General features: G+C 46.2%; 1 protein-coding gene across 2 annotated transcripts in view; it reads right to left on the bottom strand.

Annotated features, from left to right (window-relative positions):
- Positions 1–22,917, bottom strand: part of RBM19 (RNA binding motif protein 19) — a 97,964-nt gene extending 75,047 nt beyond the window's left edge. For both annotated transcript variants that reach the window (XR_014505950.1, XM_083417450.1), the window contains exons 1-16: positions 22,714–22,917; positions 20,551–20,733; positions 19,961–20,092; positions 19,750–19,791; positions 18,431–18,647; positions 13,925–14,220; positions 13,129–13,209; positions 12,522–12,600; positions 11,451–11,522; positions 10,961–11,161; positions 10,283–10,413; positions 9,714–9,835; positions 8,476–8,572; positions 7,015–7,125; positions 4,652–4,852; positions 2,774–2,891 (exon numbers count right to left, since the gene is read on the bottom strand). Coding sequence is in view for 1 of the 2 variants with exons in the window: in XM_083417450.1 (XP_083273576.1) it covers positions 2,774–2,891; positions 4,652–4,852; positions 7,015–7,125; positions 8,476–8,572; positions 9,714–9,835; positions 10,283–10,413; positions 10,961–11,161; positions 11,451–11,522; positions 12,522–12,600; positions 13,129–13,209; positions 13,925–14,220; positions 18,431–18,647; positions 19,750–19,791; positions 19,961–20,092; positions 20,551–20,733; positions 22,714–22,749 (2,119 nt within the window). In the remaining variant the exon portion in view is untranslated. The remainder of the gene's footprint in view (positions 1–2,773; positions 2,892–4,651; positions 4,853–7,014; positions 7,126–8,475; positions 8,573–9,713; positions 9,836–10,282; positions 10,414–10,960; positions 11,162–11,450; positions 11,523–12,521; positions 12,601–13,128; positions 13,210–13,924; positions 14,221–18,430; positions 18,648–19,749; positions 19,792–19,960; positions 20,093–20,550; positions 20,734–22,713) is intronic.
- Between the last annotated feature and the right edge of the window lie 381 nt (positions 22,918–23,298).

The raw sequence follows: 23,298 nt of genomic DNA, 5'->3' as shown, positions 1-23,298 counted from the left end.
AGACAGGCACACGGCAGGAGCTGACGCTCACAGAGTTTTCTTGCAAGTTTGCTAGAGAGAGACTTTGTGAAAGACACTCTCACCGTGCCCTGACAGTGGGAGGGCATAGCTATACGTAGTTTCCTACCTGCCTGGGCACAATCTCTTTCTCGGCTCTTTCCACCAAGCCAGAAATGTGAAAACATCTGCACTGGAGCTCAGGCTCCATCTCAAACAAGACTAAAGAATGCTTTTGTAAATGAATTGCCATTTTTAGGCTGCCGGAACAAAGCACCAGTTCTTATTCTTCAACAAATATTCTGAGACAGTAAACGTTATATTCACCTTTTACAAGACTGTTTATGTCAATATTGTTTTGTGGGGAAGAAAAGGCGGGTTGGGGTGGGTGGTGGAATACCAGGAGAATCCAGTCTGCCTTAAGGCATCCTGGATTATTTAAAACTAAAAGGCTAAAACTAGCCTATCTAAGCTTCCTTTTAAGCTGCAAAAGGGATGCCACTCTGCTGAACTCACAAACATGAGGAAGGAAGGATAATATCTAATAAATATATCCACTCCTAGAATCTATTCAAATCCCAACAGGAAATTTGTCCCTGAACTTTGATAATGCTTGAAGGATGAAGGGTATGCAACTATGTAGAAACAAGCCTACTGCACAAACGAGGGGGGGGGTTTCATTTGTTGCTCCACCCACTTTTGACTCTAGCCCCACCCACTGCTGGAATGTGGCCCCCAGGAGGTCTCCCAGAAGGAAATGCGGCCCTCAGTCTGGGAGAAAAAAAAGAGTCCCCCTCCCCTTTGTTTAAAGCCAGGCAAAAATTCCTATTACAGGCCTTTTCTAAATGGGGAGGGGGGACCCTAGAGAGGCAGCGAATTAGCAAACATAGACATTCACTTTGTTGATTCTCTGGAAAAGAAACCAGATTAGAGCCATGGGGAATGAAGACAACCCCCCCCTTTCCCCCCGATCTACCGTTTCCACAATAATAATAAAACGAAGTCAGCCTCACGGAGCTCTTTTGTAATCAGACGGAGGAATTTACTGCCACTTTCCCCCTGGGTGCCAGAGGCTGGCAGCGGAGACCCTTATCGGCCGCGAGCAGATTTCTGAGGGCCGCAGTGCTAAAAGCCCTTTATCTAGAGGTGAGGGTCCTGGCTGTGGAAAAAGGGGAATTTGCTTGCCGGGGCTGGCGTGCAGAAAGGACGTGTGGCTTTGCCTCCGTGCCTCCCTTCTCCTTTGGGAAGGAGTACATACAAGCAGGAGATGGTGGGGGTTTTTAAAATATTTTTAAAATTAGTGGGGAGAAGCAAAACGCAAGTTGATAAATGGAAACAAAGGAGGGTTGTGTTGCCGAAATCAGGGCATCTGCAGCAGAGCTGGGAATTAAAAACATAAGAAAGAAGAGATCCCTGCTGGATCAAGCCAGTAGCCCAACTGGTCCAGCATCCTGTTCCTGGACCTGTGGGAAAACCTGCAAGCAGGATTCAAGAACAAGAGAAGACTCCTGTGGCTTCTAGCAACTGGTATTCAGAAGCATCGCTGCCTCAGGCTGTGGAGGCAGAGCTTCACCATCATGACTGGCAGCCCTCTCCTCCACAAATTTGTCTAATCCTCTTTCTCAAGCCATCCAAGCTGGTGTATCCTGCGGCAGGGAGTTCCACAGTTTAATTACGAGCTGCATGAAGAAGTACTTTCGATAGATAATTTATTACAAAGACCAGCTCACATAACAAAACACAACAAAAACAGCGTTTGTAAAGATAAAATATACAATCAGAGCAGATTGCAGCAATAGCTCATGAGTTAAAATTGAGATATATACGTACAACCGTAAAACTGAGATTTGGGTTACTATAAAAAAATAACCCTGAGGTGCCCCAAACGGCAACTTCAACATTTCCCTAGTAAGCTATTTTAAAGAAGTACTTTTAACACACAAAGAGGGCCTGCCAACCACAGATTTGCTCCTCCTTCTGCCCTCTCTGGAAGAGTCACCCAGGAGGTGATCAACGAGCCTGGGTTGTAGCCAACCAAATTCTTTTCAGCAAAGCCGCAACGAAAACAATGGGCCTAAGTTAGGCCCTATCAGCAGCATTTTTAAAGTTCATTTATTAAATTTCTTCACTGCCCTTCATCCAAGGATCACAGGGCGGTTTCCGTATAAAAACATAAAAATATGTAACATAGTAACAAACAAAAACGAAACGCCCCCAACCCACAAATTTAAAAGGCTATAGGTAAGCCATAGGCCTGTGAGGAGAGGAATATACTGTCCAAAATTAATGTCCAAAATTAGGGGGGCACCTAATACATGGATAGTGCTGAGGGTGGATTTTCTTAAATCTGAGTCTCCGAAAATAAGGAGCGTCTTATACATGGGGGCGTCTTATAGACGGGAAAATACGGTAATTAGGCCTGGCGCCTAATGATATGTAATGAAGGCGTCACACGAGTCTCCCTGGGGAGCCCGTTCTTGTGTTGCCCTTTTTCAGTCTTCCACACGAAGAAGGGCCTCAGATGATGATTGCATTACACGTACATTCATTTAAAGCTGCAGGATTGGACCCTGAGGAGCTTGGGCAAAGCATCTTTTAGAATTCCCTCTCCCTCTCTAGGAGGAGAGTGCTGCAGGATTCCAGCCCGCAATTTCTTCAGGAGGGAAAAGGTGACCGGCCACAGAGCAAGTGGGAAGTGGGGGTCTGGATGCAAACCATTAAAAAAAACCAACAACAACAACAACCCACACATACATTAAAAACAGACAGTGCCTACCAGTTCCAGACTGTCCATCACCTTCCTTCTTGCCTCCTGGAATCTCAGGTTCTCTCTTTGCAGGGCCAGAGAAGACACCCATAGGTGCCCATTCTAAGTACAGGGGGATATTCTTGAACTGAGTGGTGGGGAGAAAAATATCAGTGTTTGTAAAAAAGAAAAGGTTCTGACCTCCTTTTTACTGCTTTGCCTAGTCCTCAGACCTTAGTTGGCACAAAAGAGTCTTTGAGAAAGAGTGTTCTTGCAGAGTATTGCTGCTTTTATTGTTTAAAAGTCTTCTTCTCAAACCATGACCAACAGCTTTTACACACACACCAAATGCAACCAGCTTTCTATCACCCAACCAACCCACACCCAACACTAACACTGACCACTCTATTTATACAGGTACAATTTGGTGAAAGGTTGCATGAGTCATTGTAGGCCACTGACTCATGCTGACAGTTCTTTTAGCATTAAAGAAACAACGGCCAATTTTTAGCCATGACAAAAAATTGCCATTAGTGCAAACAGCAGAAAGGAGAAGCCGCTGCTTTAAACTTCCTAGCATCCGGGCTTGTAAATTGTTATTTCAGTTTCTATTTTCGTACACCCCACCTTTCCTCCAAAAAGCTCAACATGGCACACTCTTCCCCATATTTCTCTCACAACAACCCTGTGAGGTAGGTTAGGCTGTGAGGTGATGGCTGCTACCCAAGGTCACCCAGTGAGCTTAATGGCCGATTGGGGGGTCTGAACCCTGGTCTCCCAGATCCTAGTCCGACACTCTTAACCACTGCACCACACTGGCAGTCAGATTCATCCCAAAGGTTATTATTTTTTTACTGTTAATTTTTCTCGTAATCTAACCCACTCCATCTCCCATCTAAGAATTCTCAGACAATGGTGGGTGTTTTCCAGGACAAATGTCTACGTAGGTGCTCTCAGAAGCCAATCTCAATGGGCTTTCCTGCTCAGTTAATAAATATCATCAGCAATGTCTAGGCAACACGACGACCATGTAATATGCAACAGATAATCTTTATAGAATTCCTTCAAACCATAACAAGTACAAAATGAAATCTTTAGTCTCAAAGACTCTCATTATAAGCACTGTTCCACAGCATTTGATATTTTCATTTACATACATCCATTCGATATAAGATGGGTTTATGAAGCAATTCTATATCCGCCCACCACGCTGACGAAGAATTCTACGAAACAGTAGTCAATATCCGGAATCACTGTTCAGTGTTGGACATCATATTTGCTGAATATTCAAAGCTTCACAGCTTGTCTTTCATTGTACAAAGTCTGGTACCTCGCTTCATTTAAAGATTTTCAGAGACTTTGAGACTAAAGATTTCATTTTGTACTTGTTATGCTTTGAAGGAATTCTATAAAGATTGTTTATTGCGTATGTACACGGTCACCATGTTACCTAGACATTGCTGATGTTCTCTTTGCAACACAGGGGTTTGTCCAGTTAATGGATATAACAGATATAAATAAGTAAGCAAACAAAATTAAATTAAATTAAATGTAGTCGGGGAAGGAGTTAAAAGTCAGAGCTCCACAGAAATAGCCCTGCGGGTGCATAGTATTCCATGAGGCTACTTGGGAGTGGGCAGCCACCTTGGCTAAGCCCAAGCTATGCACATTTATTCATTTATTTACTTAAGGAGCAAAAGGTGGTATGCATGGTTCTCAAAACACCCCCCCCCCCGGCCCTCCTCATTTCATCTGCAAACAACAGCCCTGTGAGGTAGGCTAGGCTGAGAGGCAGGGGCTGTGGTCCAAGGGTCACCCACCGTGGCCTTCATGGCTGAGCAGGGGATCTGAACTGTGGTCTCCCAGGGCCCAGCCCAGTGCTCTAACCACTACACCGCACATCCTCACCTTCGAGTAAGCCAATTTCATGAATGCCCGCTTAGCTTCGGTGGGCTCCAGGAACTCTACAATGGCCGTCACCCCTCCTTCGGGGAGCAGCACCCGGCCAAGGCTGCCGTGGGCCTCAAAGGCCTTCTCTATTTCGGCCGCCTGTGTTCCAGCAGGCAGGTTCTTCACCAGAATCACGGTCTTGCTCCGCTCGCCGGCAGCCTGGAGGAAGAAGAGGGAAGATCGTGACTGCCCTACGAAGGAAGCTTTTGCAACGTTTGGGACTTCTTAGGCTGCAGAAGAGGCAAGTTAAGAGGCAACACAACAGAAGTTTACAAAAACTGATAGACAAAAGTTTTCCTCCCTCTCTCATTGAGCCAGAACTTGTGGACGTCCAATGAAACTAAATGTTGGAAGATTCATGCAGTAAGGTTAAAGCTTACTGGGAAATGATATACAGAGCCTAGGACTTGCCGATCAGAAGGTTGGCGGTTTGAATCCCCGCAACGGGGTGAGCTCCCGTTGCTCGGTCCCTGCTCCTGCCAACCTAGCAGTTCGAAAGCACGTCAAAGTGCAAGTAGAAAGCTCCAGCGGAAAGGTAAATGACGTTTCCGTGTGCTGCTCTGGTTCACCAGAAGCGGCTTTATCAAGCTGGCCACATGACCCGGAAGTTGTACACCGTATCCCTCGGCCAGTAAAGCAAGATGAGCGCCGCAACCCCAGAGTCAGCCACGACTGGACCTAATGGTCAGGGGTCCCCCCTTTATCAAAGGCTACTAGCCAGGATGGCTATGCTCTGCCCTTCATAGCTGGAGGCAGCAAGGCTTCTGAATCCCAGTTGTTGGAAAGAACAAGAGGGAACGCTCAAATCATGTTTGCTGGTTTCCCACGTGCTGTGGCCATTGTGGGAACAGGATGCTGGACTAGATGAGCCATTGGCCTGATCCAGCAGCCTCTTCTTCAAATGGAAAGCAGGCGCAGGATTCATTTCCGTCCGGGCTCCAAAATGCATTCCACCTGGCCTCCCAAGTTATCCAGCACGTTCTAGGGTAAGAAAAGGCCTCTCCTCCCAAGTGAGACAAGCAGGGTGTGTGCCTCTCTACAGGAACATAGTGGGTGAAGGCCATGGGCTTGGTGGGAAAGCATCTGCCTTGCATTTAGGTCCCCGGTTTGATCCCCAGCATCTCCAGTTAGGGCTGGAAGAGTCCCTTGTGTGACTCCCTGGAGAACAGCTGCCAGTCCGTGTAGACAATCACTAGCCTAAATTGACCGGTGGTCTTCCTCTGTATAAGGCACCTTCCTCTGTCTAAAGGGAAGGGCTGTAGGCTCAGTGGTTAGGATGCCTGCTTTGCATATGCAACGTCCCAGGTTCAACCCCCAACATCTCCAGGTAGGGCTGTATGTCCCTGCCGGAAACCCAGGAGAGCTGCTGCAATTCAGTGCTGACAATATTGAGCTAGATGGGCAAATGGTTGTAGTTTAGTCGTTCAGTCGTGTCCGACTCTTCGTGACCCCATGGACCAGAGCACGCCGGGCACTCCTGTCTTCCACTGCCTCCCGCAGTTTGGTCAAACTCATGCTGGTAGCCTTGAGAACACTGTCCAGCCATCTTGTCCTCTGTCGTCCCCTTCTCCTTGTGCCCTCCATCTTTCCCAACATCAGGGTCTTTTCCAGGGCGTCCTCTCTTCTCATGAGGTGGCCAAAGTATTGGAGCCTCAGCTTCAGGATCTGTCCTTCCAGTGAGCACACAGGGCTGATTTCCTTAAGAATGGATAGGTTTGATCTTCTTGCAGTCCATGGGACTCTCAAGAGTCTCCTCCAGCACCAGAATTCAAAAGCATCCATTCTTTGGCGATCAGCTTTCTTTACGCTCCAGCTCTCACTTCCATACATCACTACTGGGAAAACCATAGCTTTAACTATACAGACCTTTGTTGGCAAGGTGATGTCTCTGCTTTTTAAGATGCTGTCTAGGGCCAATGGTATGACAGTATAAAACAGTTTCTTATGCTCCTGTGTCTTGAAGGGGAGAAGCCATAGCTCAGTGGTTGAGAATTTGGCTTTGCATGCAGAAGGTCTCAGGTTCAATCCCCACCATCTCCTACCAGGGCTGGGAAAGGCTCTTCTCCTGAAACCCTGTAGAGCTGCTGCCAGCCAGTGTGGTCAACAATGAGCCAGTGATTTAAGATTTCAAAGCCAGTACACATTTACAGGGAGGTAAATCCCAGTAGAAGGGCAATTCTGACTGGGGGGAACTCCCTGCTTGAAACCCTGGACTGCTGCTGCCAGTCAGTGTATACAATATTGAGCTAGATGGACCAAAGATCTGAACTCAGTAGAAGGAACACCTGCATGTTCCTCTCCCGGGGGCACATGGTGTTTACCTGGCTGAAGGAATCCAGGCTGACGCCGTTGTCCAGCAGGAACTGTCGGACCTTCTGAACAAGCTCCGTTTCCCCCAGAGCCACTCTCACGGCCACACTCCCCTTGCCTTCCTGCCAAGAGACAATAATATCATTTATTTATTTCATAAAATACACCACCCGATCTTTTTTTAAAAACAACAACAACCTCAAAGCAATCTGCAAACAGACAAAAACAACTGCAACATCCGAAAGAATTAAAACCAGAAAGAAATTAAATACAGTGGTGCCTCGCAAGACGAAATTAATCCGTTCCACGAGTCTCTTCGTCTAGCGGTTTTTTCGTCTTGCGAAGCAACCCTATTAGCGGATTAGCGCTATTAGCGCTATTAGCGGCTATTAAAGGCTTAAGGGATTAGCTGCTAAAAGGCTATTAGAAGCTTAGCGCCTTACAAAAAGGGGGTGGGGAGCGAAAAAAACCCTCAAGAATCGCAAGACATTTTCGTCTTGAAAAGCAAGCCCATAGAGAAATTCGTCCTGCGAAGCACCTCTGAAAACGGAAAACCCTTTCGTCTAGCGGGTTTTCCGTCTTGCGAGGCATTCGTCTTGCGGGGCACCACTGTATGCACCAGAATTCTAGATGTCTGGGTAGGCTTGGACTAAACAAAAATGCTTTTAGCAGGTGCCAAAATGAGTACACAGTGATGGCGCCAGCCTGATGTCAATAGGCAGGGAGTTCCAAAGTGCATTGCACTAGATGACCTTTGGGGTCCTTTCCAAGTCTACAATTCTGTGATTCTACATAGGCAACATGTTTCCCTTGTTCTCCTGGCAAGAGAGAATTTTAGATACGTAAATAGATATGGATATTGCCATTAACGTAGCTGAAAGACGGGATAGGTTTTAAAAAATGATATATAATGAACTGAAAAGGATGTTCAAAATAACATTTATTTTTTTAAAAAAGAAAACCAAAGTTTTCTTTAGGGAATCAGGGGACAGAACTGTATAGAAATTTATTTATGTATGCTACTACAGCAGCAAGAATGTTACTTGCCCGAAAGTGGAAAGAAACAGAAGTCCCAGTAAAGGAAGAATGGATACAAAAACTTATGGAATATGCAGAAATGGCAAAACTTACTGGAAGAATAAGAAATCAAGATAACAAACCGTTTATAAAAGAATGGGAACGGGATTTGTTGGATATTTATAGTTGAATTGTAAACAGATAAAAACATTAGCATGGTTATTGTAACAGGCTGCAGTTTTATAAGAGTATGTATTTACAATAGATAATTAAATGAGCAAGTTAAACGAATTTGGATATGCAGAAGATACAAAAAAATAAATTTAAGGAACTCCAGAAAGAGGGGGAAGGAAGTCAAATTTTGAAATGTTAAATGGATTGTAAAATTGATGAAATGTTAAATTTTAAAAGTATAAATAAAAAACAATTTTTAAAAATATTTAAAGGCGGCTCACGTCATCAAACACTTGGCTCTTCGTGGCGTTGTACTTCTGCGCAACAGCATCGGCGACCGCGTTCACTCCCATGAAGAGGGTGTTCCAGTTATGAGAGCTATATTCGGGAGGGGGGGGGGAGAGAGAGAAAAATAAAATAAATATTTATCCCATTCGGTGGCAGTTTTGGAGCTGAACTGATTTTACGTATGCACTGTTTAAAACCTCTTATGAAATGATGCACGGCACTTCGCAAGGCTAGGACTCGTGAATACCCAGTGAAGCTGAATGCTGGAGGATTCAGGCCATCTTCACGCAATGCGTCGTTAAACTATGGAACTCCCTGCCGCAGGAGTTAGCAATGTCCACCAGCTTGGATGGCTTTCAAAGAGGATTGGACAAATCCATGCCAGACAAGGCTATCGATGGCTACTAGCCACGACGGCTATTAGGGCGGTTCATAAAAAAACTTTTTTTAAAAAATGCCTGCTCTAAAGGTCTTATCTTACTACACTAAGGATTATATAGCTATATCTGAAGTCTCATGCATATCAGCTAATATCTTGACCCTCCTCCACAAAAATAGCTGTTTACTTGGCCATTTTCCTATGTCTTAAAGGCTGAAATTTCAATTCAGTGGAGAAGGGTCAAGATATGAACTGATATGCATGAAATTTCAGGCTTGTGTTATGTCCTTATGCTGTATGTTTCTAATTGCTTTTTTCTTCTGATTGTTTAGGTAAAGGTAAAGGACCCCTGGACAGTTAAGAACAGTCAAAGGGAACTATGGAGTTGTGACACTTATCTCGCTTTCAGGTCAAAGGAGCTGGTGTTTGTCCACAGACAACTTTCCTGGTCATGTGGCCAGCAGGACTAAACCGCTTCTGGTGCAATGGGACACCATGACGGAAACCAGAGCACACGGAAATGTCGTTTACCTTCCCGCCGCAGTGGTATCTATTTGTCTAATTGCACCGGCGTGCTTTCGAATTGCTAGGTTGGCAGCAGCTAGGACAGAGCAACGGGAGCTCACTCCATTGCGGGGATTCAAACTGCCGACCTTCTGATCGGCAAGCTCAAGAGGCTCAGTAGTTTAAACCACAGCGCCACCTGCACCCATATGTATGTTTCATAGAGATTCATTTGTAAATTGCTTCAGGGTGCCTCGTGGGAAGTGATTCATTAATGAAATAACTACACAGTTAGTAAGATTAACAATAAGTAGGCAGCGCTGGGGCTTAGCGAACACACAAACAAACCTGGAACTATTGGCTTTGTCCCTGGACGCCTTTTGCTTCTTGTAAGAAGACGCCCCAGCAGCATCTGAGTCCTCGCCTTCTTCCTTCTTAATGGTGGAGGGCAGAACGTGCAGCATCCGGCCCTAGGAGAAAAGACAGCAACTCTGGAACTCCATGCCAGATGAAAATAGACAACATAAAGAAAGAAAAAGAAAAAAACCCTTCTCAGACTCTGGCCCCACTTCAACAGTGTCTTCCAAGCCATAAAATGTCTTGGGTGAACAGGAATGTTCTTAAATGACGACTACTGAATGAAGCACTTCACGAGGGAAGGCATTTCAAAAAGGGGGAGCCACCACCAAGAAGGTCCCGCCATGGATCAGCACCCAGAGGCAGAACCAAAACCAAAAGGAGCTTCCCTTCCAACCACAGAGCCTGAGATGGTTCCAGGCTGGGTCTTTCCCATTCCTTGCAACCTGATCCTTAAAAAAGAAAAATCGAGAAACCTGGGATGGAACTTGGGGACCCTGCTGCCTGCAAACCCAGTGGATTTCCTCACAAAGTGACAACCCGTCCCAAATCAGTCGTACCTGGAAAACCTGCCCATCCACTTCTGCAAAGGCTTTCACGGCATGTTCCGGGATCATGTAGGTGATGAAAGCAAAACCTTTGGGTTTCTTGGTGAGACTGTCAATGGGGAAATGGATCTCAGAGAGGGGCCCTGGACAGTACGAGAAACAAACACACATTTCCGCAAAGAAACTCTTGTGGCTGCAGAACGCAGCGGCCAAAGAAGACACAATATGGTGCTGAGGCAACAATCGAACCATAGATTAAATAGTGCTGTGGTATCACTTTTAAAAAACCATGGCTTCCCCCAAAGAATTCTGGGGGCTGTAGTTTGCAAAGGGTGCTGAGGGTTGCTAGGAGACTCCTGCTATAGTGGTTGCGAACTGGTTGCGAACAGGATCCGTTCCAGAGCCCTGTTCATAACATGAGCAGAACGCAACCCGCATCTGCGCATGTGTGGGTCATGATTCACCGCTTCTGTGCATGTGCGTGATGTCATTTTGAGCACCTGCGCATGCGCAAGCAGCAAAACCCGGAAGTAACCCTTTTCAGTACTTCCGGGTCGCTGCAGGACGCAACCTGAAAAGACCTAACCTGAACCTAACATAACATGAGGTATGACTGTATTTCCCTCACAGAGCTAGAAACCCAGAGTTCCCTGCAAAGAGCAATTTATTGTTCAACTGCCGAAGGCCTACCATATTTGGAAAATATTGCTTCCAAGTCTTCTTCGGTGCTGGAGTAGGGAAGGTTCCTCACAAAGAGCCTCCCGGATTCGGAGAGGTCTTCCTCCTCTTCATCATCCTTCTTCGTCCTTTGCCAGACCTGGGCCAGGTGTTTTGAAGGGAGTTTCGCCTTCCCAGCGCTCTCTTCGGGAAACACCTCGATGTACCGCCCACCTGTGAAACCAAAGCACAGGCGGAGGGGAGAAATAAATATAAAAAACACAGCACAAAAGGAAAACAGAATGAGAGGGAAGAGGAAAGAGGCAAGCCTAGGTACAAGTTCAAAGCCATCTGCAAAGCTCTGATTATATTGTACCCAAATGGTACCCAAGTTTGTAATGTGTTTGTGACATTCGCACGCTATAATTTTAGACATGTATTTGAGTATCAGGAAAGAAAAGCATCTTTGGCAAACCCAGAGATTCAGAAACTAAACCTATTAAACCTCCTCGTGGATACATACCCATGTATTCGTGATTTCGTTTCAATGCTTTTTGCACCTCTTCCTCACTGTTAAAATCAACAAACACATAACCTGGGAGAGGGATGAAAACACACAGGGAAGAACATTATGACGTTTCATTCAGGTCTTACAAAGAGCAGATCTTACGTTGGGGCAGAACAGGAAGCTGCCTTATACTGAGTCAGGCCATTGGTCCATTTAGCTCAGCAGTGTCTACACTGACTAGCAGCAGCTTTCCAGGGCTGCAGATGGGAGTCCTTCCCCAGTCCTAACTGAAGATGCCACAGACTGAACCCCGGACCTTCTGCATGCAAGGCAGATGCTCTGCCACCGAGCGATGTGCCTTCGCTGCAAAAAAAAAAATTCCCCACATCATAGGCCACTCGTTACGGTGCTTGGAGACCTTCGGGTGACGAGCAACGTATTTTTTGCTCCATAAGACGCACCTGACCATAAGCCACACCTATTTTTAAGAGGGGGAATGCAAGGAAAAAAGTATTCTTTAAAGGGAGCGCTGAGCAGAGCCTGTATGCATCACAGGCTCTGCTCAGCGCTCCCTTTCACGAGCCGCCTAGAGCGTATGTGCGGCGCTTATGGGCTTTTCCCCGAGGAGGGAGAAGGGCAGTCCGTCACTGACTTAGTGAAAAGCCCCCAAGAGCCACACACACGCTCCACGTAGCTCTTTAAAGGGAGCGCGGCTCTTGGGGGCTTTTCCAGGAGGTGGGGGAAGGGACTGAGGGGCCAAGCGAGAAGCTAGAACAATGAGAGGGAGCACAACGCAGTGATCCCTCTCACTGTTCTGGCTTCTGGGATAGCCGCGCAAAGCCTCCTCAGGGCAGCGGGATGCAGGCTCCCCCTGCCCTGAAGAGGCTTCGCGCGGCTAAGCTAGAACAGCAAGAGGGAGTGCTGCGCAGTGCTCCCTCTTGCTGTTCTGGCTTCTGGGATCGCTGTGCAGCCTGCATTCGCTCCCTAAGACGCACACACATTTCCCCTTACCTTTTAGGAGGGAAGAAGTGTTTCTTATAGAGCAAAAAATACGGCAGTAAGTTTAATAAATGGAATGAATGTTACCTGTCTTATTCCCATGGGCGTTCCTTGCAATCCTGATCGCCACTGGCCGGAGAGGCACAAGAAACTCCTTGATGTTTTGCTGCAGAGAGTAGAAGTTCAAGTCAGTTCACAGGGGAGTCATTAGGAGGCCCCTATTTCCCACACTACAATTCTCAGAGTTTCTTGTGAAGAATTATTAACTGTTCAGCCACATGGGGAACTGTAGCTCTGGGAGAGGACATGGGGTCCCCCAACTTCATCATCGTTATTCTATTTACATCTCACCTATTTCCCAGGCCGGGACTCAAAGCAGCTTGCAAAAATTAAAACAACGGTCTGGCTTCTCTAGGAGGAAGAGTTCCAAAATCTGGGAGCAGACACCGAAAAGGCCCTACTCCTGCAACCCCAGCAAGCATGGTAGGAAGGCCTTCCCCAAAGATCTCAGAGCTCGGGCAGGTTTGCATGGGATAATGCATTCCCTAGGATAGCCCAGACCTAAGCCATATATAGCAAACTACAGCTCCCAGGATTCTCTGGGAGAAGCCAAGGCTGTTTAAAGTGGTATCACAGTGTTTTAAATAAATGGAGCGAATGGAGCCCTAGATAAGCTCCTGCAAAGGCCACCTACCTCTGTGACATTGAACGGGGCGCCTCGCAGCTTCACAGTATAGGGAGTGGTAGGCTCATTTGCACCAGCCGGAGTTTTTGCCTGTGTGAAGAAAGACACATGTCGTCAACGAAAGTCTAAAGAGGTATTTTTTGGTGGTTCCTTTATAACCTCTCTAGGCCAAGGCATGCTGGAACACAACACAAACTGCCTAATATCAGGTCAGACAATCCGTTCAACATACCTAACACCTGCCTGGTTTGAACATCAACAGTGAGTGTGGACTAAGACCTGGGAGGCCACAGTTCAAATCCCAACTCAGCCATGAAGCTTACTAGGTGACCTTGGGCCAGTCGATGCCTCTCAGCCCACCCCGCCTCGCAGGGTTGTTGTGAAGGTAAAATGGAGAGGAAGAGAACTTTGTATGCCACCTTGAGTTCCTTGGAGGAAAAGTGGGATACAAATATAATAAACAAAGAAACAGAAACTAGCCTAATGTACAAAAGATAAAATTTACATTTATTACTCTGCCTCCCCCTTTAGACTCTGGCCCCGACCACTGCTGATATGTGGCTTCCAGAAGGTTGCTGAGAACGGAATGTGGCCCTCATCTTGAAAACTCTTCCCTTCCCTTACACCAGTGTTTCCCAAACTTGGGTCTCCAGGTGTTTTTGGACTACAACTCCCATCACTCCTCGCTAGCAAGACCAGTGGTCAGGGATGATAGGAATTGTAGTCCGAATACAGCTGGAGACTCAAGTTTGGGAAACCCTGGTCTACACTATAAGTAGAATGCCATCCAGGGTTGGGGACCTACCTGGGATGCAGCTTTCAGTTTCTTCTTCCCCGTGACACTTCCCTGTCCCTTGATCTTTTCATCCAGCCCAGGTCCCGTGGCGAGGACAGCGCCTGGGGCTTGCTTCTGGTGGGGCTTCTCATCCTCTGCCTCCTCTTCTTCTCCATCGAAGCCCCTGCTGTCTAACTCCTCGGTCTCACTCTCCTCCCCAGACGAAGGCAAGGACCCATCGCCCTTCACCACTTTAGACCTCAGGTAGTCCATGTCAGAGAGCTCCTGCCTGGCCGCCATCTTGCCCTCAGAGGTTTTCTCTTTTCCTGCAAGTTAGGAACAAGGGGAAGGAACAGAGTGTCACCTCCTTGTGTGCTTTTTGGGGCGTCTACCTGGTAAGCAAAGGAATTGCTCACAGACCAATATTTAGGACTTGCTCACAGACCGATATTCAGATTAGAGAGGGAGACTCCCATTCACCTCCCAGAGCTACAACTCCCAGAGTTGCCTATGAAGAGGGACTGACTGTTAAACCACTCTGGGAATGGCAGCTCTGTGAGGGTAACAGAGAGCCTCTCCGAACAATTGTCACCACCCTTAAGGAATTACAGTTAAGGGTGCTCAGAGCTGAAGATCCCAATATCCCAGGGAACTCTGAGAATTGTAGTTCTCTGAAGGGAACTGTCCCCTGACCACTTTTAACAATTCTTTGGGCCTGTTGAAAGTGGTAGAGTAGCACTTTCAATGTGTGGTGTTAATGTGGCCACAGAGCAGGCATAGGCAAACTCAGCCCTTCAGATGCTTGGGGACTACAACATCCATCATCCCTGACCACTGGTCCTGTTAGCCAGGGATGATGGGAGTTGTAGCCCCAAAACATCTGGAGGGCCGAGTTTGCCTATGCCTGCCATAGAGGGAGCAAATCTCACTATTAGTAAATACCTATATAGTGGCAGGGAGGGACGTGGATGGCGCTGTGGGTTAAACCACAGAGCCTAGGGCTTGCTGATCAGAAGGTCGGCAGTTCAAATCCCTGTGACGGGGTGAGCTGCCATTGCTCGGTCCCTGCTCCTGCCAACCTAGCAGCTCAAAAGCACGTCAGAGTGCAAGTAGATAAATAGGTACCGCTCCGGCGGGAAGGGAAACGGAAGCTGTACGCCGGCTCCCTCGGCCAGTAAAGCGAGATGAGTGCCGCAACCCCAGAGTCGGCCACGACTGGACCTAATGGTCAGGGGTCCCTTTACCTTTTTATAGTGGCAGGAGAAGAACTTTTTCCCCCCTATAAAGGTCTGCTAATCCACTGGGAGGAATCAGTCAGGGGCCTTGGCACATGGTGGACGGTGCCAGAGCCTGCTACAGGGCCCGCCAACAAATGAAAACAGAAGCAAATCGCTCCAAAGAAAAAGAGACCCCTCAGTGGCGGCACCATGGCTGTTAAATGCTGTCCCTAGAGAGGCTGCCCTGGTACCTTCCTGTAGTCTTTTGCAAACCTGTGAAACGTTTTATTCTTCCAGTCTTCTTTTTTTAAAAAACAAACAAACCAATTTTAACAAGTATGTAATTTAGCGTTAAATATATTTTACTTCCATGCAGAGTTTTAACATGGTTTATTCTGTTTTTATGGGATCAATGGACTACCGTATTTTTCGCCCTATAGGACGCACTTTTTCCCCTCCAAAAATGAAGGGGAAATGTGTGTGCGTCCTATGGGGCGAATGCAGGCTTTCGCTGAAGCCTCGAGAGCAAGAGGCATCGGTGCGCACCGACCCCCCTCTCTCTCCAGGCTTCAGGAAGCTATCCGTAAGCCTGGGGAGCCCGCGGGAGTTCCCGCAGGGCTCCCTAGGCTGCGGATAGCAGCCTGCTTGCCCAAGCGCAGGGCGCACTGAAGCAGAGCGCCCCGCACTTCAGGAAGCTATCTGCAGCCTAGGAAGCCCTGCGGGAGTTCCCGCGACTGGGGGGGGGGGATAATTTTGTTTTCTTTATTCCCCCCCCCAAAAAAAAACTAGGTGCGTCCTATGGGCCGGTGCGTCCTATAGGGCAGAAAATACAGTAATTCAATAAAATTCCATTGTGTTCCAGTGCCGTTAGTCCATTTGTGAGATGAGTACTTTTGAATCATCTGGTTTTCATCCTTTCTTTCTTTTAGGAAAGCCTTTTATGCTGCAAACAGTGGCACTGTATTGTAAATATTCGTTTTGCATTCATATTACACAGACCCCGTCACTGCATTGTGTTCAACACCTGCTGGAAACCTTTCTGTTTAGACATGTAATTTTATTATGTCCGTAAATGTGTTTAAAAAATGTGCCGATTCTTATCTTGATAATTTTTTTGTGTCTACTTGTTATTAAAGTATGTTGACTCTATTGGTATATCCTTATTAATATTTTACATTGTTGTGACATAAAACAGTTGAAGGTATGTGGGTTTACAAAAAAAGCCAATTAAAAATTGATATAAAATTGGTTAACTAAATAAACGTTTTCTATTGCTTTGTAAATATACATATATATTGTGCATACATATTTATTGGGCTGCATCCAGCAGTATGAGTAGACCAATTGAAAAAAATGGACATGGGTAACTTAGGCCTATTAATTTCAACAGGTCTACTTTGAGTAGATCTTAAGTTGGCTATGCAACCCGTTATATATTTTCATTTCTGTTTTATGGGCTCCACCAAGAAATCAGCATTATTGGGCAGCCTTTTAAGACATCAGTTTATATCCACCTAAGCTATATCCACAAGCAGAGTGGATCCATCGAAATCAGTGGGCCAAACTTAGTCATGTCCATTAATCTCAGTGGGTTTCCTCTGAGAAGGACTAATATTGGCTAGGACTAATGAGATACTGAACTAAAATAAATAAAGCATCTTGCCCTATGAAAAAGGATTATACTGAAGGCAAATGAGCATAATGGTCACAAATCCAATACATTCAGGACTGGCACAGTCCATAAGAAATTTAGTTGCAGCAGACTTAAAACTTAAAGTAACTTACAAGAACTTATTATAAGACTAAACCTTAACACTGTAGCATACAGAACAGAACACTAGAACAAAGAGGTAGAAAGAGAAAGTAAGAAACCCAGGCTCCTCCTGACCTAACTACAGTGGTACCTCGGGTTAAGTACTTAATTCGTTCCGGAGGTCCATTCTTAACCTGAAACTGTTCTTAAACTGAAGCACCACTTTAGCTAATGGCGCCTCCCGCTGCTGACACGCCGCTGGAGCACGATTTCTGTTCTCATCCTGAAGCAAAGTTCTTAACCTGAAACACTATTTCTGGGTTAGCGGAGTCTGTAACCTGAAACGTATGTAACCCAAGGTACCACTGTACAAGCACAAGCTTGGCAGAAAGGATAACAAAACCAGTTTAAACCAGCTGTACTCAGCTTCCCAGGAAAAATAACCCAAACTAGAGCCTTCTGACTGTTTCTTTCACATAGAGAGAAACCTTCCTAGAACCCTCTTGAATTAAGCAAAACAAGAAAGATCTCTACTCGTCAGATCAATACTTTCTGTACTAAGAAACGCAAACTGACAATTCTGTACTCAGGTGGCGTCGCAAAAACCAAGGAAATGACACTCGTCCTTCTTCCCCCTCCCCCCTCAAAAAACACAGGTAATTAAGGTGTTAAACCAGGGGTTGGAAACCTAAAGGCCCATGGGCCACAAGCAGCCCATGAGGGTCGTTTAACCAGCCCATGAACCCCCGCTGCTGCTCAGTCGGCTCCTGTGCGCCACGCTAAACTGGCACAGAGCAGAGCAGGGACCGCCTTCCGCGATGCTGGCCGGCTTCCCATTGGCTGCTGGAAGCTCCTGCAGCCAATGGGAAGTTGCACATGCCTCCTCCGCACCGGAAGGAGCACCGGAAATAGCATTTGTGCATGCGTGCATACTCCGGCCCACCGTGGCGTCTGTGGGACCATGAACTGCCCCAAGACACAAAAACTTTGGCGATCCCTGTGTTAAATCCTAATTAAACTGGGCACAGCTCAGTTCGGTTCAGGACTCAACCCCCTTCTCCCCTGTGATGCTTGGAGTGAGTGTGTATGCATGCATGCATAGCCCTGCTGTTCTGCTATACAGTGGTACCTCGGGTTACATACGCTTCAGGTTACACACTCCGCTAACCCAGAAATAGTGCTTCAGGTTAAGAACTTTGCTTCAGGATAAGAACAGAAATTGGGCTCCGGTGGCGCGGCAACAGCAGGAGGCCACATTAGCTAAAGTGGTGCTTCAGCTTCAGAACGGTTTTAGGTTAAGAACGGACCTCTGGAACGAATTAAGTTCTTAACCTGAGGTACCACTGTACTAACTAGACCAGTGTTTCCCAAACTTGAGTCTCCAGGTGTTTTTGGACTACAATTCCCATCATCCCTAGCTGGCAGGACCAGTGGCCAGGGATGATGGGAATTGTAGTTCAAAAACAGCTGGAGACCCAAATCTGAGAAACACTGAGCTAGTGTCCTTGCAGAGCAAAGCCACTTGTGAGACACAGAGTCTCCCAAACAAGCCCTATGTCCAATTACCTCGGGTAATTCCCTCCTCTCGTTCCTCCTCTCCATCCTCGGCTTCCCTCTCGCTTAGGCTCTCTGACCCGTCAGAGTCAAAGTTCAGATAATCGTCCGTCTGCTTGGCTCTGCTCTTCTTGGGCTCCTCCACTTTGGCATCGTTGGACCACGTGGCTGCCTTAGACCGCTTCTGGTGCACTGCCAGGAAGTCTTGAAACGTCTCCTCTTCTTCCAGCTGTCAAAAAGAGGGAGATGGAAAAGGGGTCACCAAGGTAAGAAAGAACCTCAAAAGTTGGCATGAAGGGACTTGCCAGCACTGTAGGAGAGTCCATCTTTCATGTGCAGAAGGCCCCTGGTTTCACCCCAGCATTTCCCCTCTTTTTTTCAAAAACAAGTTTTTTACACATGGTTTACATTAAACCATAATTCATATCTGTATCTTTATGGGTTCCCTGAACCCCCAGACTTCCCCCCAGCCCGCCTTTGGCTTCCAAAATTTATCTTCCTTTTTTAACTGCATCTAATTACCTTTATCCAAATTATTATACAGTGGTACCTCGGTTTAAGAACATCCCTGTTTACAAACTTTACCTTGGTCTAAGAATGGAATCCGAATGGAGGAAGAGCACTGGTGACGGGAGGCCTCATTAGGGAAAGCGCGCCTTGGTTTAAGAATGGTTTCAGTTTAAGAATGGGCTTCCGGAACAAATTAAGTATGTAAACCAAGGTACCACTGTACTTCATTTTTATCCTTTGTCGTTTTAAGTTACAGTGCTATGTCAATCCTGCTAATGTTTTTAAATCTTTACAATGTTCTTTAATATATTCTATATAAAGTTATGCCATTCTCTATTAATTTTTTTATTCTCTTAATGCTTGATCTTCTCAGTCAGCCTTGCCATTTCCGCATAGTCCATCATCTTCATTATCCATTCTTCTTTCAATGGGGCTCTTTCTTCTTTCCATCCCTGGGCAAATAGTATTCTAGCCACAGTCTTCACATACATAAACAGTACTTTCTTATCCTTCGGTAATTCCACCCCTGGCATTTCCAAGTTATTGCTGCATATGTAGCATGCTTTATGGGGAGTTGGCAGTGAATCTGGTCAGACTAGGACCTGGGAGACCAGGGTTCAAATCTCCACTCATCCATGAAGTTTACTGGGTGATCTTCTGCCAGTCACCGTCTCTTAGCCCACAACCAACCTCCCAGGTTTTTTTTTTTGGGGGGGGGGGAGATTAAGTGAGATGAGGGAGAACCACGTACACAACCTTAAACTCCTTTGAGAAAAAGGTGGGACATAAATGCAGCCAATAAATAAATAGCTTATGCTTGCCTCCTTTAACTCCCCCGGTCGATTCTTCTTTTTCTTTTTCTCCTGAAAAATATGATTTTTTTAAATGGTTACTTTAAAATGACAGGAGACATTTAATACCAATTTGCAGACAGCTTTCAAGAGAAGAAAAGACAGAGCCAAGGAAATCAAACACCAGAGGACTTTCCTTAAGATATTTTTGACAAAGTGATTTTTTTAAAAAAAAACTTACTTGCTTTGCTTCTTTATTACCAGAACCTTTTGTAAACTTTTCAGGAGCTTCCTTTAACACTGGGGGCTTGAGAGAGTGTTTGCTCCAGGCTCTGGGTTTCTGTGGGTCCCCAAAAGACTTACAAAATTCAACCTGCAAAAGAATAAAAAATGGTTACGGTGCAGGTCTTTATGATTCAATGGCACATTAGACTCGAGTAAATATGGTATATATGAACTTTCACACAACAGAAAGGCTACTTCCAGAAATATAGTGCATGTTTAGTACAAATTTCTGTGGGAGGTTTTCTGGAAGCAAATCACAGAGAGATTAACACTAAACTTGTGCTGTATTACATTATATTTCTGGAAGTAAATCATGTGCAGATATAGGCAAGGAAACGACAGGGAAATGGAATAAGCTGCTATGTGAATGCAGTCTTAGTTGGATACAAATCACTCCAGATTTTTTTGTTGTCTTCCTGATAGGCAGCTAGGTTCAGAGTAGTGCACAGTAATCCCGACTCTTTCTCCCCACCTGGTAAAAAAACAAAAAACCTCAACATCCCGCACCATTACTTGACATTTTAGTGCATCTGAAAGACACCTCACCGTCACTCTGGCTGTGTCTATGAAGCTTTTGTTGAAATGGGCAAGGGCCACATTGGCTTCCTCTTCTGATTTAAAGCCAATAAACCCAAATTTGCGGAATTTGCCATCCTTGGTGAATTTCAAACTGCAGTCAGTCAGCGTGCCAAATGCAGCAAAGAGGTTCCGGAAGCGTTCTTCCTTCATCTAGAGGAAACAGATTTATTCAAGCAGTGTTAAGAACACAACATGTCGATAACAGGAAACCCGAAGCCCTTCAGGTCTTGCTGGACTATAGCTCTCATCACAGGAAGCTGCCTTACACTGAGTCTGACCATTGGTCCACCTACCTTAGGACTGTCAACACTGATTCATAGTGGCTCTTCAGAATTACAGGCTGGGGTCTCTCCAAGCCCTACCAGGGATTGAACCTGAGACCTTCTGGAAGCAAAACAGATGTTCTGCCACTGAGCTGCAACCCTTTATCCCTAGCAATGGGGCTGATGGGAGCTGGGATTCAAAAACCATCTGGAGGACCACAGCAGACAGTCCGCGGGCAGGAGGAATCTTCAAGCCACTGTGGGAGGCTGGAAGTTGGGCTAGGTAGATTTTTGGTCTGATCCATCAGGCCTGTTTTTATAAGGAAGTGGCAAACATCTGGGGCTATTTGCAGTGGTTCTCAACCTGTGGGTCCCCAGATGTTGTTGGACTACAACTCCCATCATCCCTGAGCTCTGGCCTGCTAGCTAGGGGTGATGGGAGTTGTAGTTCAGCAACATCTGGGGACCCACAGGTTGAGAAAGGCTGGTTTACAGAAAAGGTGAAGAGGAAGCAGCACGATAGAGATGAATAGGATTATGCATTGTGATAGGAATTTTGAGGTCTTAGATATACGGTAATGTTCACAAGCGTGTGTACATAGATCAGCACAGGAAGACGGACCTGAAGCCATTTTGATTCCTAAACTGAGCAAATGTTTTCTCTGCAAGGTCAAAGTGGAAAAGCCTCCCCGTTGTCTTTTCCTTCACAAATCCTGTCTTAAGGGTATGTCTGTGTTTGAATAGGGTGTGAGCCTGTAACATGGCCCAGGAACTAAGTATTTATCACTACAAAAGATTGGCCAGGCTCCCCAGGCAATCCAATCAAGTAACCTGCCAGACAAGGGATAAACAAGGACAAGAGAAAAACAACATTTTAATTTCTGTTTAGACCGCCTTTTTTGTGATGTAGGTATGGTGTATCTGAGGGGTGGTCTTGGGTTACACCCCTTCTGTGATGTATGTATGTATGTATGATGTTTCTGGGGGTGGTCTTGATCTATAGGGTGGCAATTTCAAAAGTCTTTATAAGGCCTTGCACACTATTTTTCTGGGTCCTCCTCCTTTCCTGCGTGTGAGGGGAGCACCCTGTTGCAACAGATCAATAAAGATCAAGCATACTAGCTGCTTTGCTTCTCAATATTCTCTGGTTGGCCTCTGTTATTCTCTCCTACCATTAGGGAACCTATGTTAGGACTCTATATGGGCTCTTGGATACCGCATAAGGGAAAAGGGCAATTTTTGTTTACAACAGCATGATGCAGAGAACATCCCCATCTCCCATAACACTAGACATCCAATAAAACTGAATGCTGAAGCATTCAAGAAGAAAATAAATTTATCCCTGCAACATAGTTAAACTATGGAATTCTCTTCCACAACAGGCAGTGATTGACACCAACACGGATGGCTTTATAAGAGGCTTAGACAAATACTAGCCCCAATGGCTGTGTGCTGATCCCACTGCCAGAGGAAGTATGCCTCTGGATACCAGTTGCTGGGGATCACAAGCAGCGGGGAGTGCTGCTGTGTTCACATTTGTGCCTTAAGCACATAGAAACATAAGATCCCCGCTAGATCAGGCCAATGGCCCACCTAGTGCAGCCTCCTGTGCTCACCCTGGCCAACCAGATGGCTGTGGGAAAGCAGGATTCGAGCCCAGGAACAACTCTCCCCACCTATGAATCCCCTCAGATGGGAACCAGAGGCATAACGCCTCTAGCACTGGAAATAGAGCATAGCCATTATGGCTAGTAGCACGCAGTTGCCGTGATCCAGCGGACTGTTATGCTCTTGGCCCAGAGTCCCTTTACCCCACGCGAGTCACGTCCACACCAGCCCAAACGGCCTTCTGCACACCGCCTCTCACCCCGTTCGGCAGGTTCTTCACGATAAGTCGCGACATCTTGAAGCAGCTGCGTTTTCTCCCCCTCTTTCAGGACAGGAATCCAACGAGAAGCGCTTCAAGGGAGAAATAACATTACTCCTGGCAGCCACGCCGCTCCCTGGGCGCCGCCATGTTGCGATGTAGCTCGAGGTCACGTGACAAGAGGCTCCACCCTCCCGCTAAAACGCATGCTCGGCGGAGGAAAAGCTCCTCCTCTGTTAAAGCGGCTGAGGCTAGCTTGGGAAGTAACCCAAAGGGGATGCAGAGCAAAATGATGCCTTGTCGCCACTTCCGGTTCTGAGTGAAGTTTCTGCGGGGGAAATCCTCGCACGGGAATAGGACCAGGGGACCATAGACATATAGACATATAGAGTGACTTCCCTATTTTTTCCCTATTTTAGGCGAGACATATAACAACTGATATCCTTTTGGATGTGCTGGGCAAGCAGGGATTCATGGTATCTTTCTGGCTTTTTTGGTTTTTTATTATGCATTTTGTTATATATATATATATAGACATATATATATATATATAGATAATATATATATATATATATATATATATAT

The sequence above is a fragment of the Podarcis tiliguerta genome (assembly GCF_965153285.1).
Source record: "Podarcis tiliguerta genome assembly, chromosome: 16".
In the NCBI taxonomy this organism is placed as follows: domain Eukaryota; kingdom Metazoa; phylum Chordata; class Lepidosauria; order Squamata; family Lacertidae; genus Podarcis; species Podarcis tiliguerta.
Note: the sequence above shows the minus strand (reverse complement) of the source record. Positions and strands in the feature narration are given on the sequence as shown.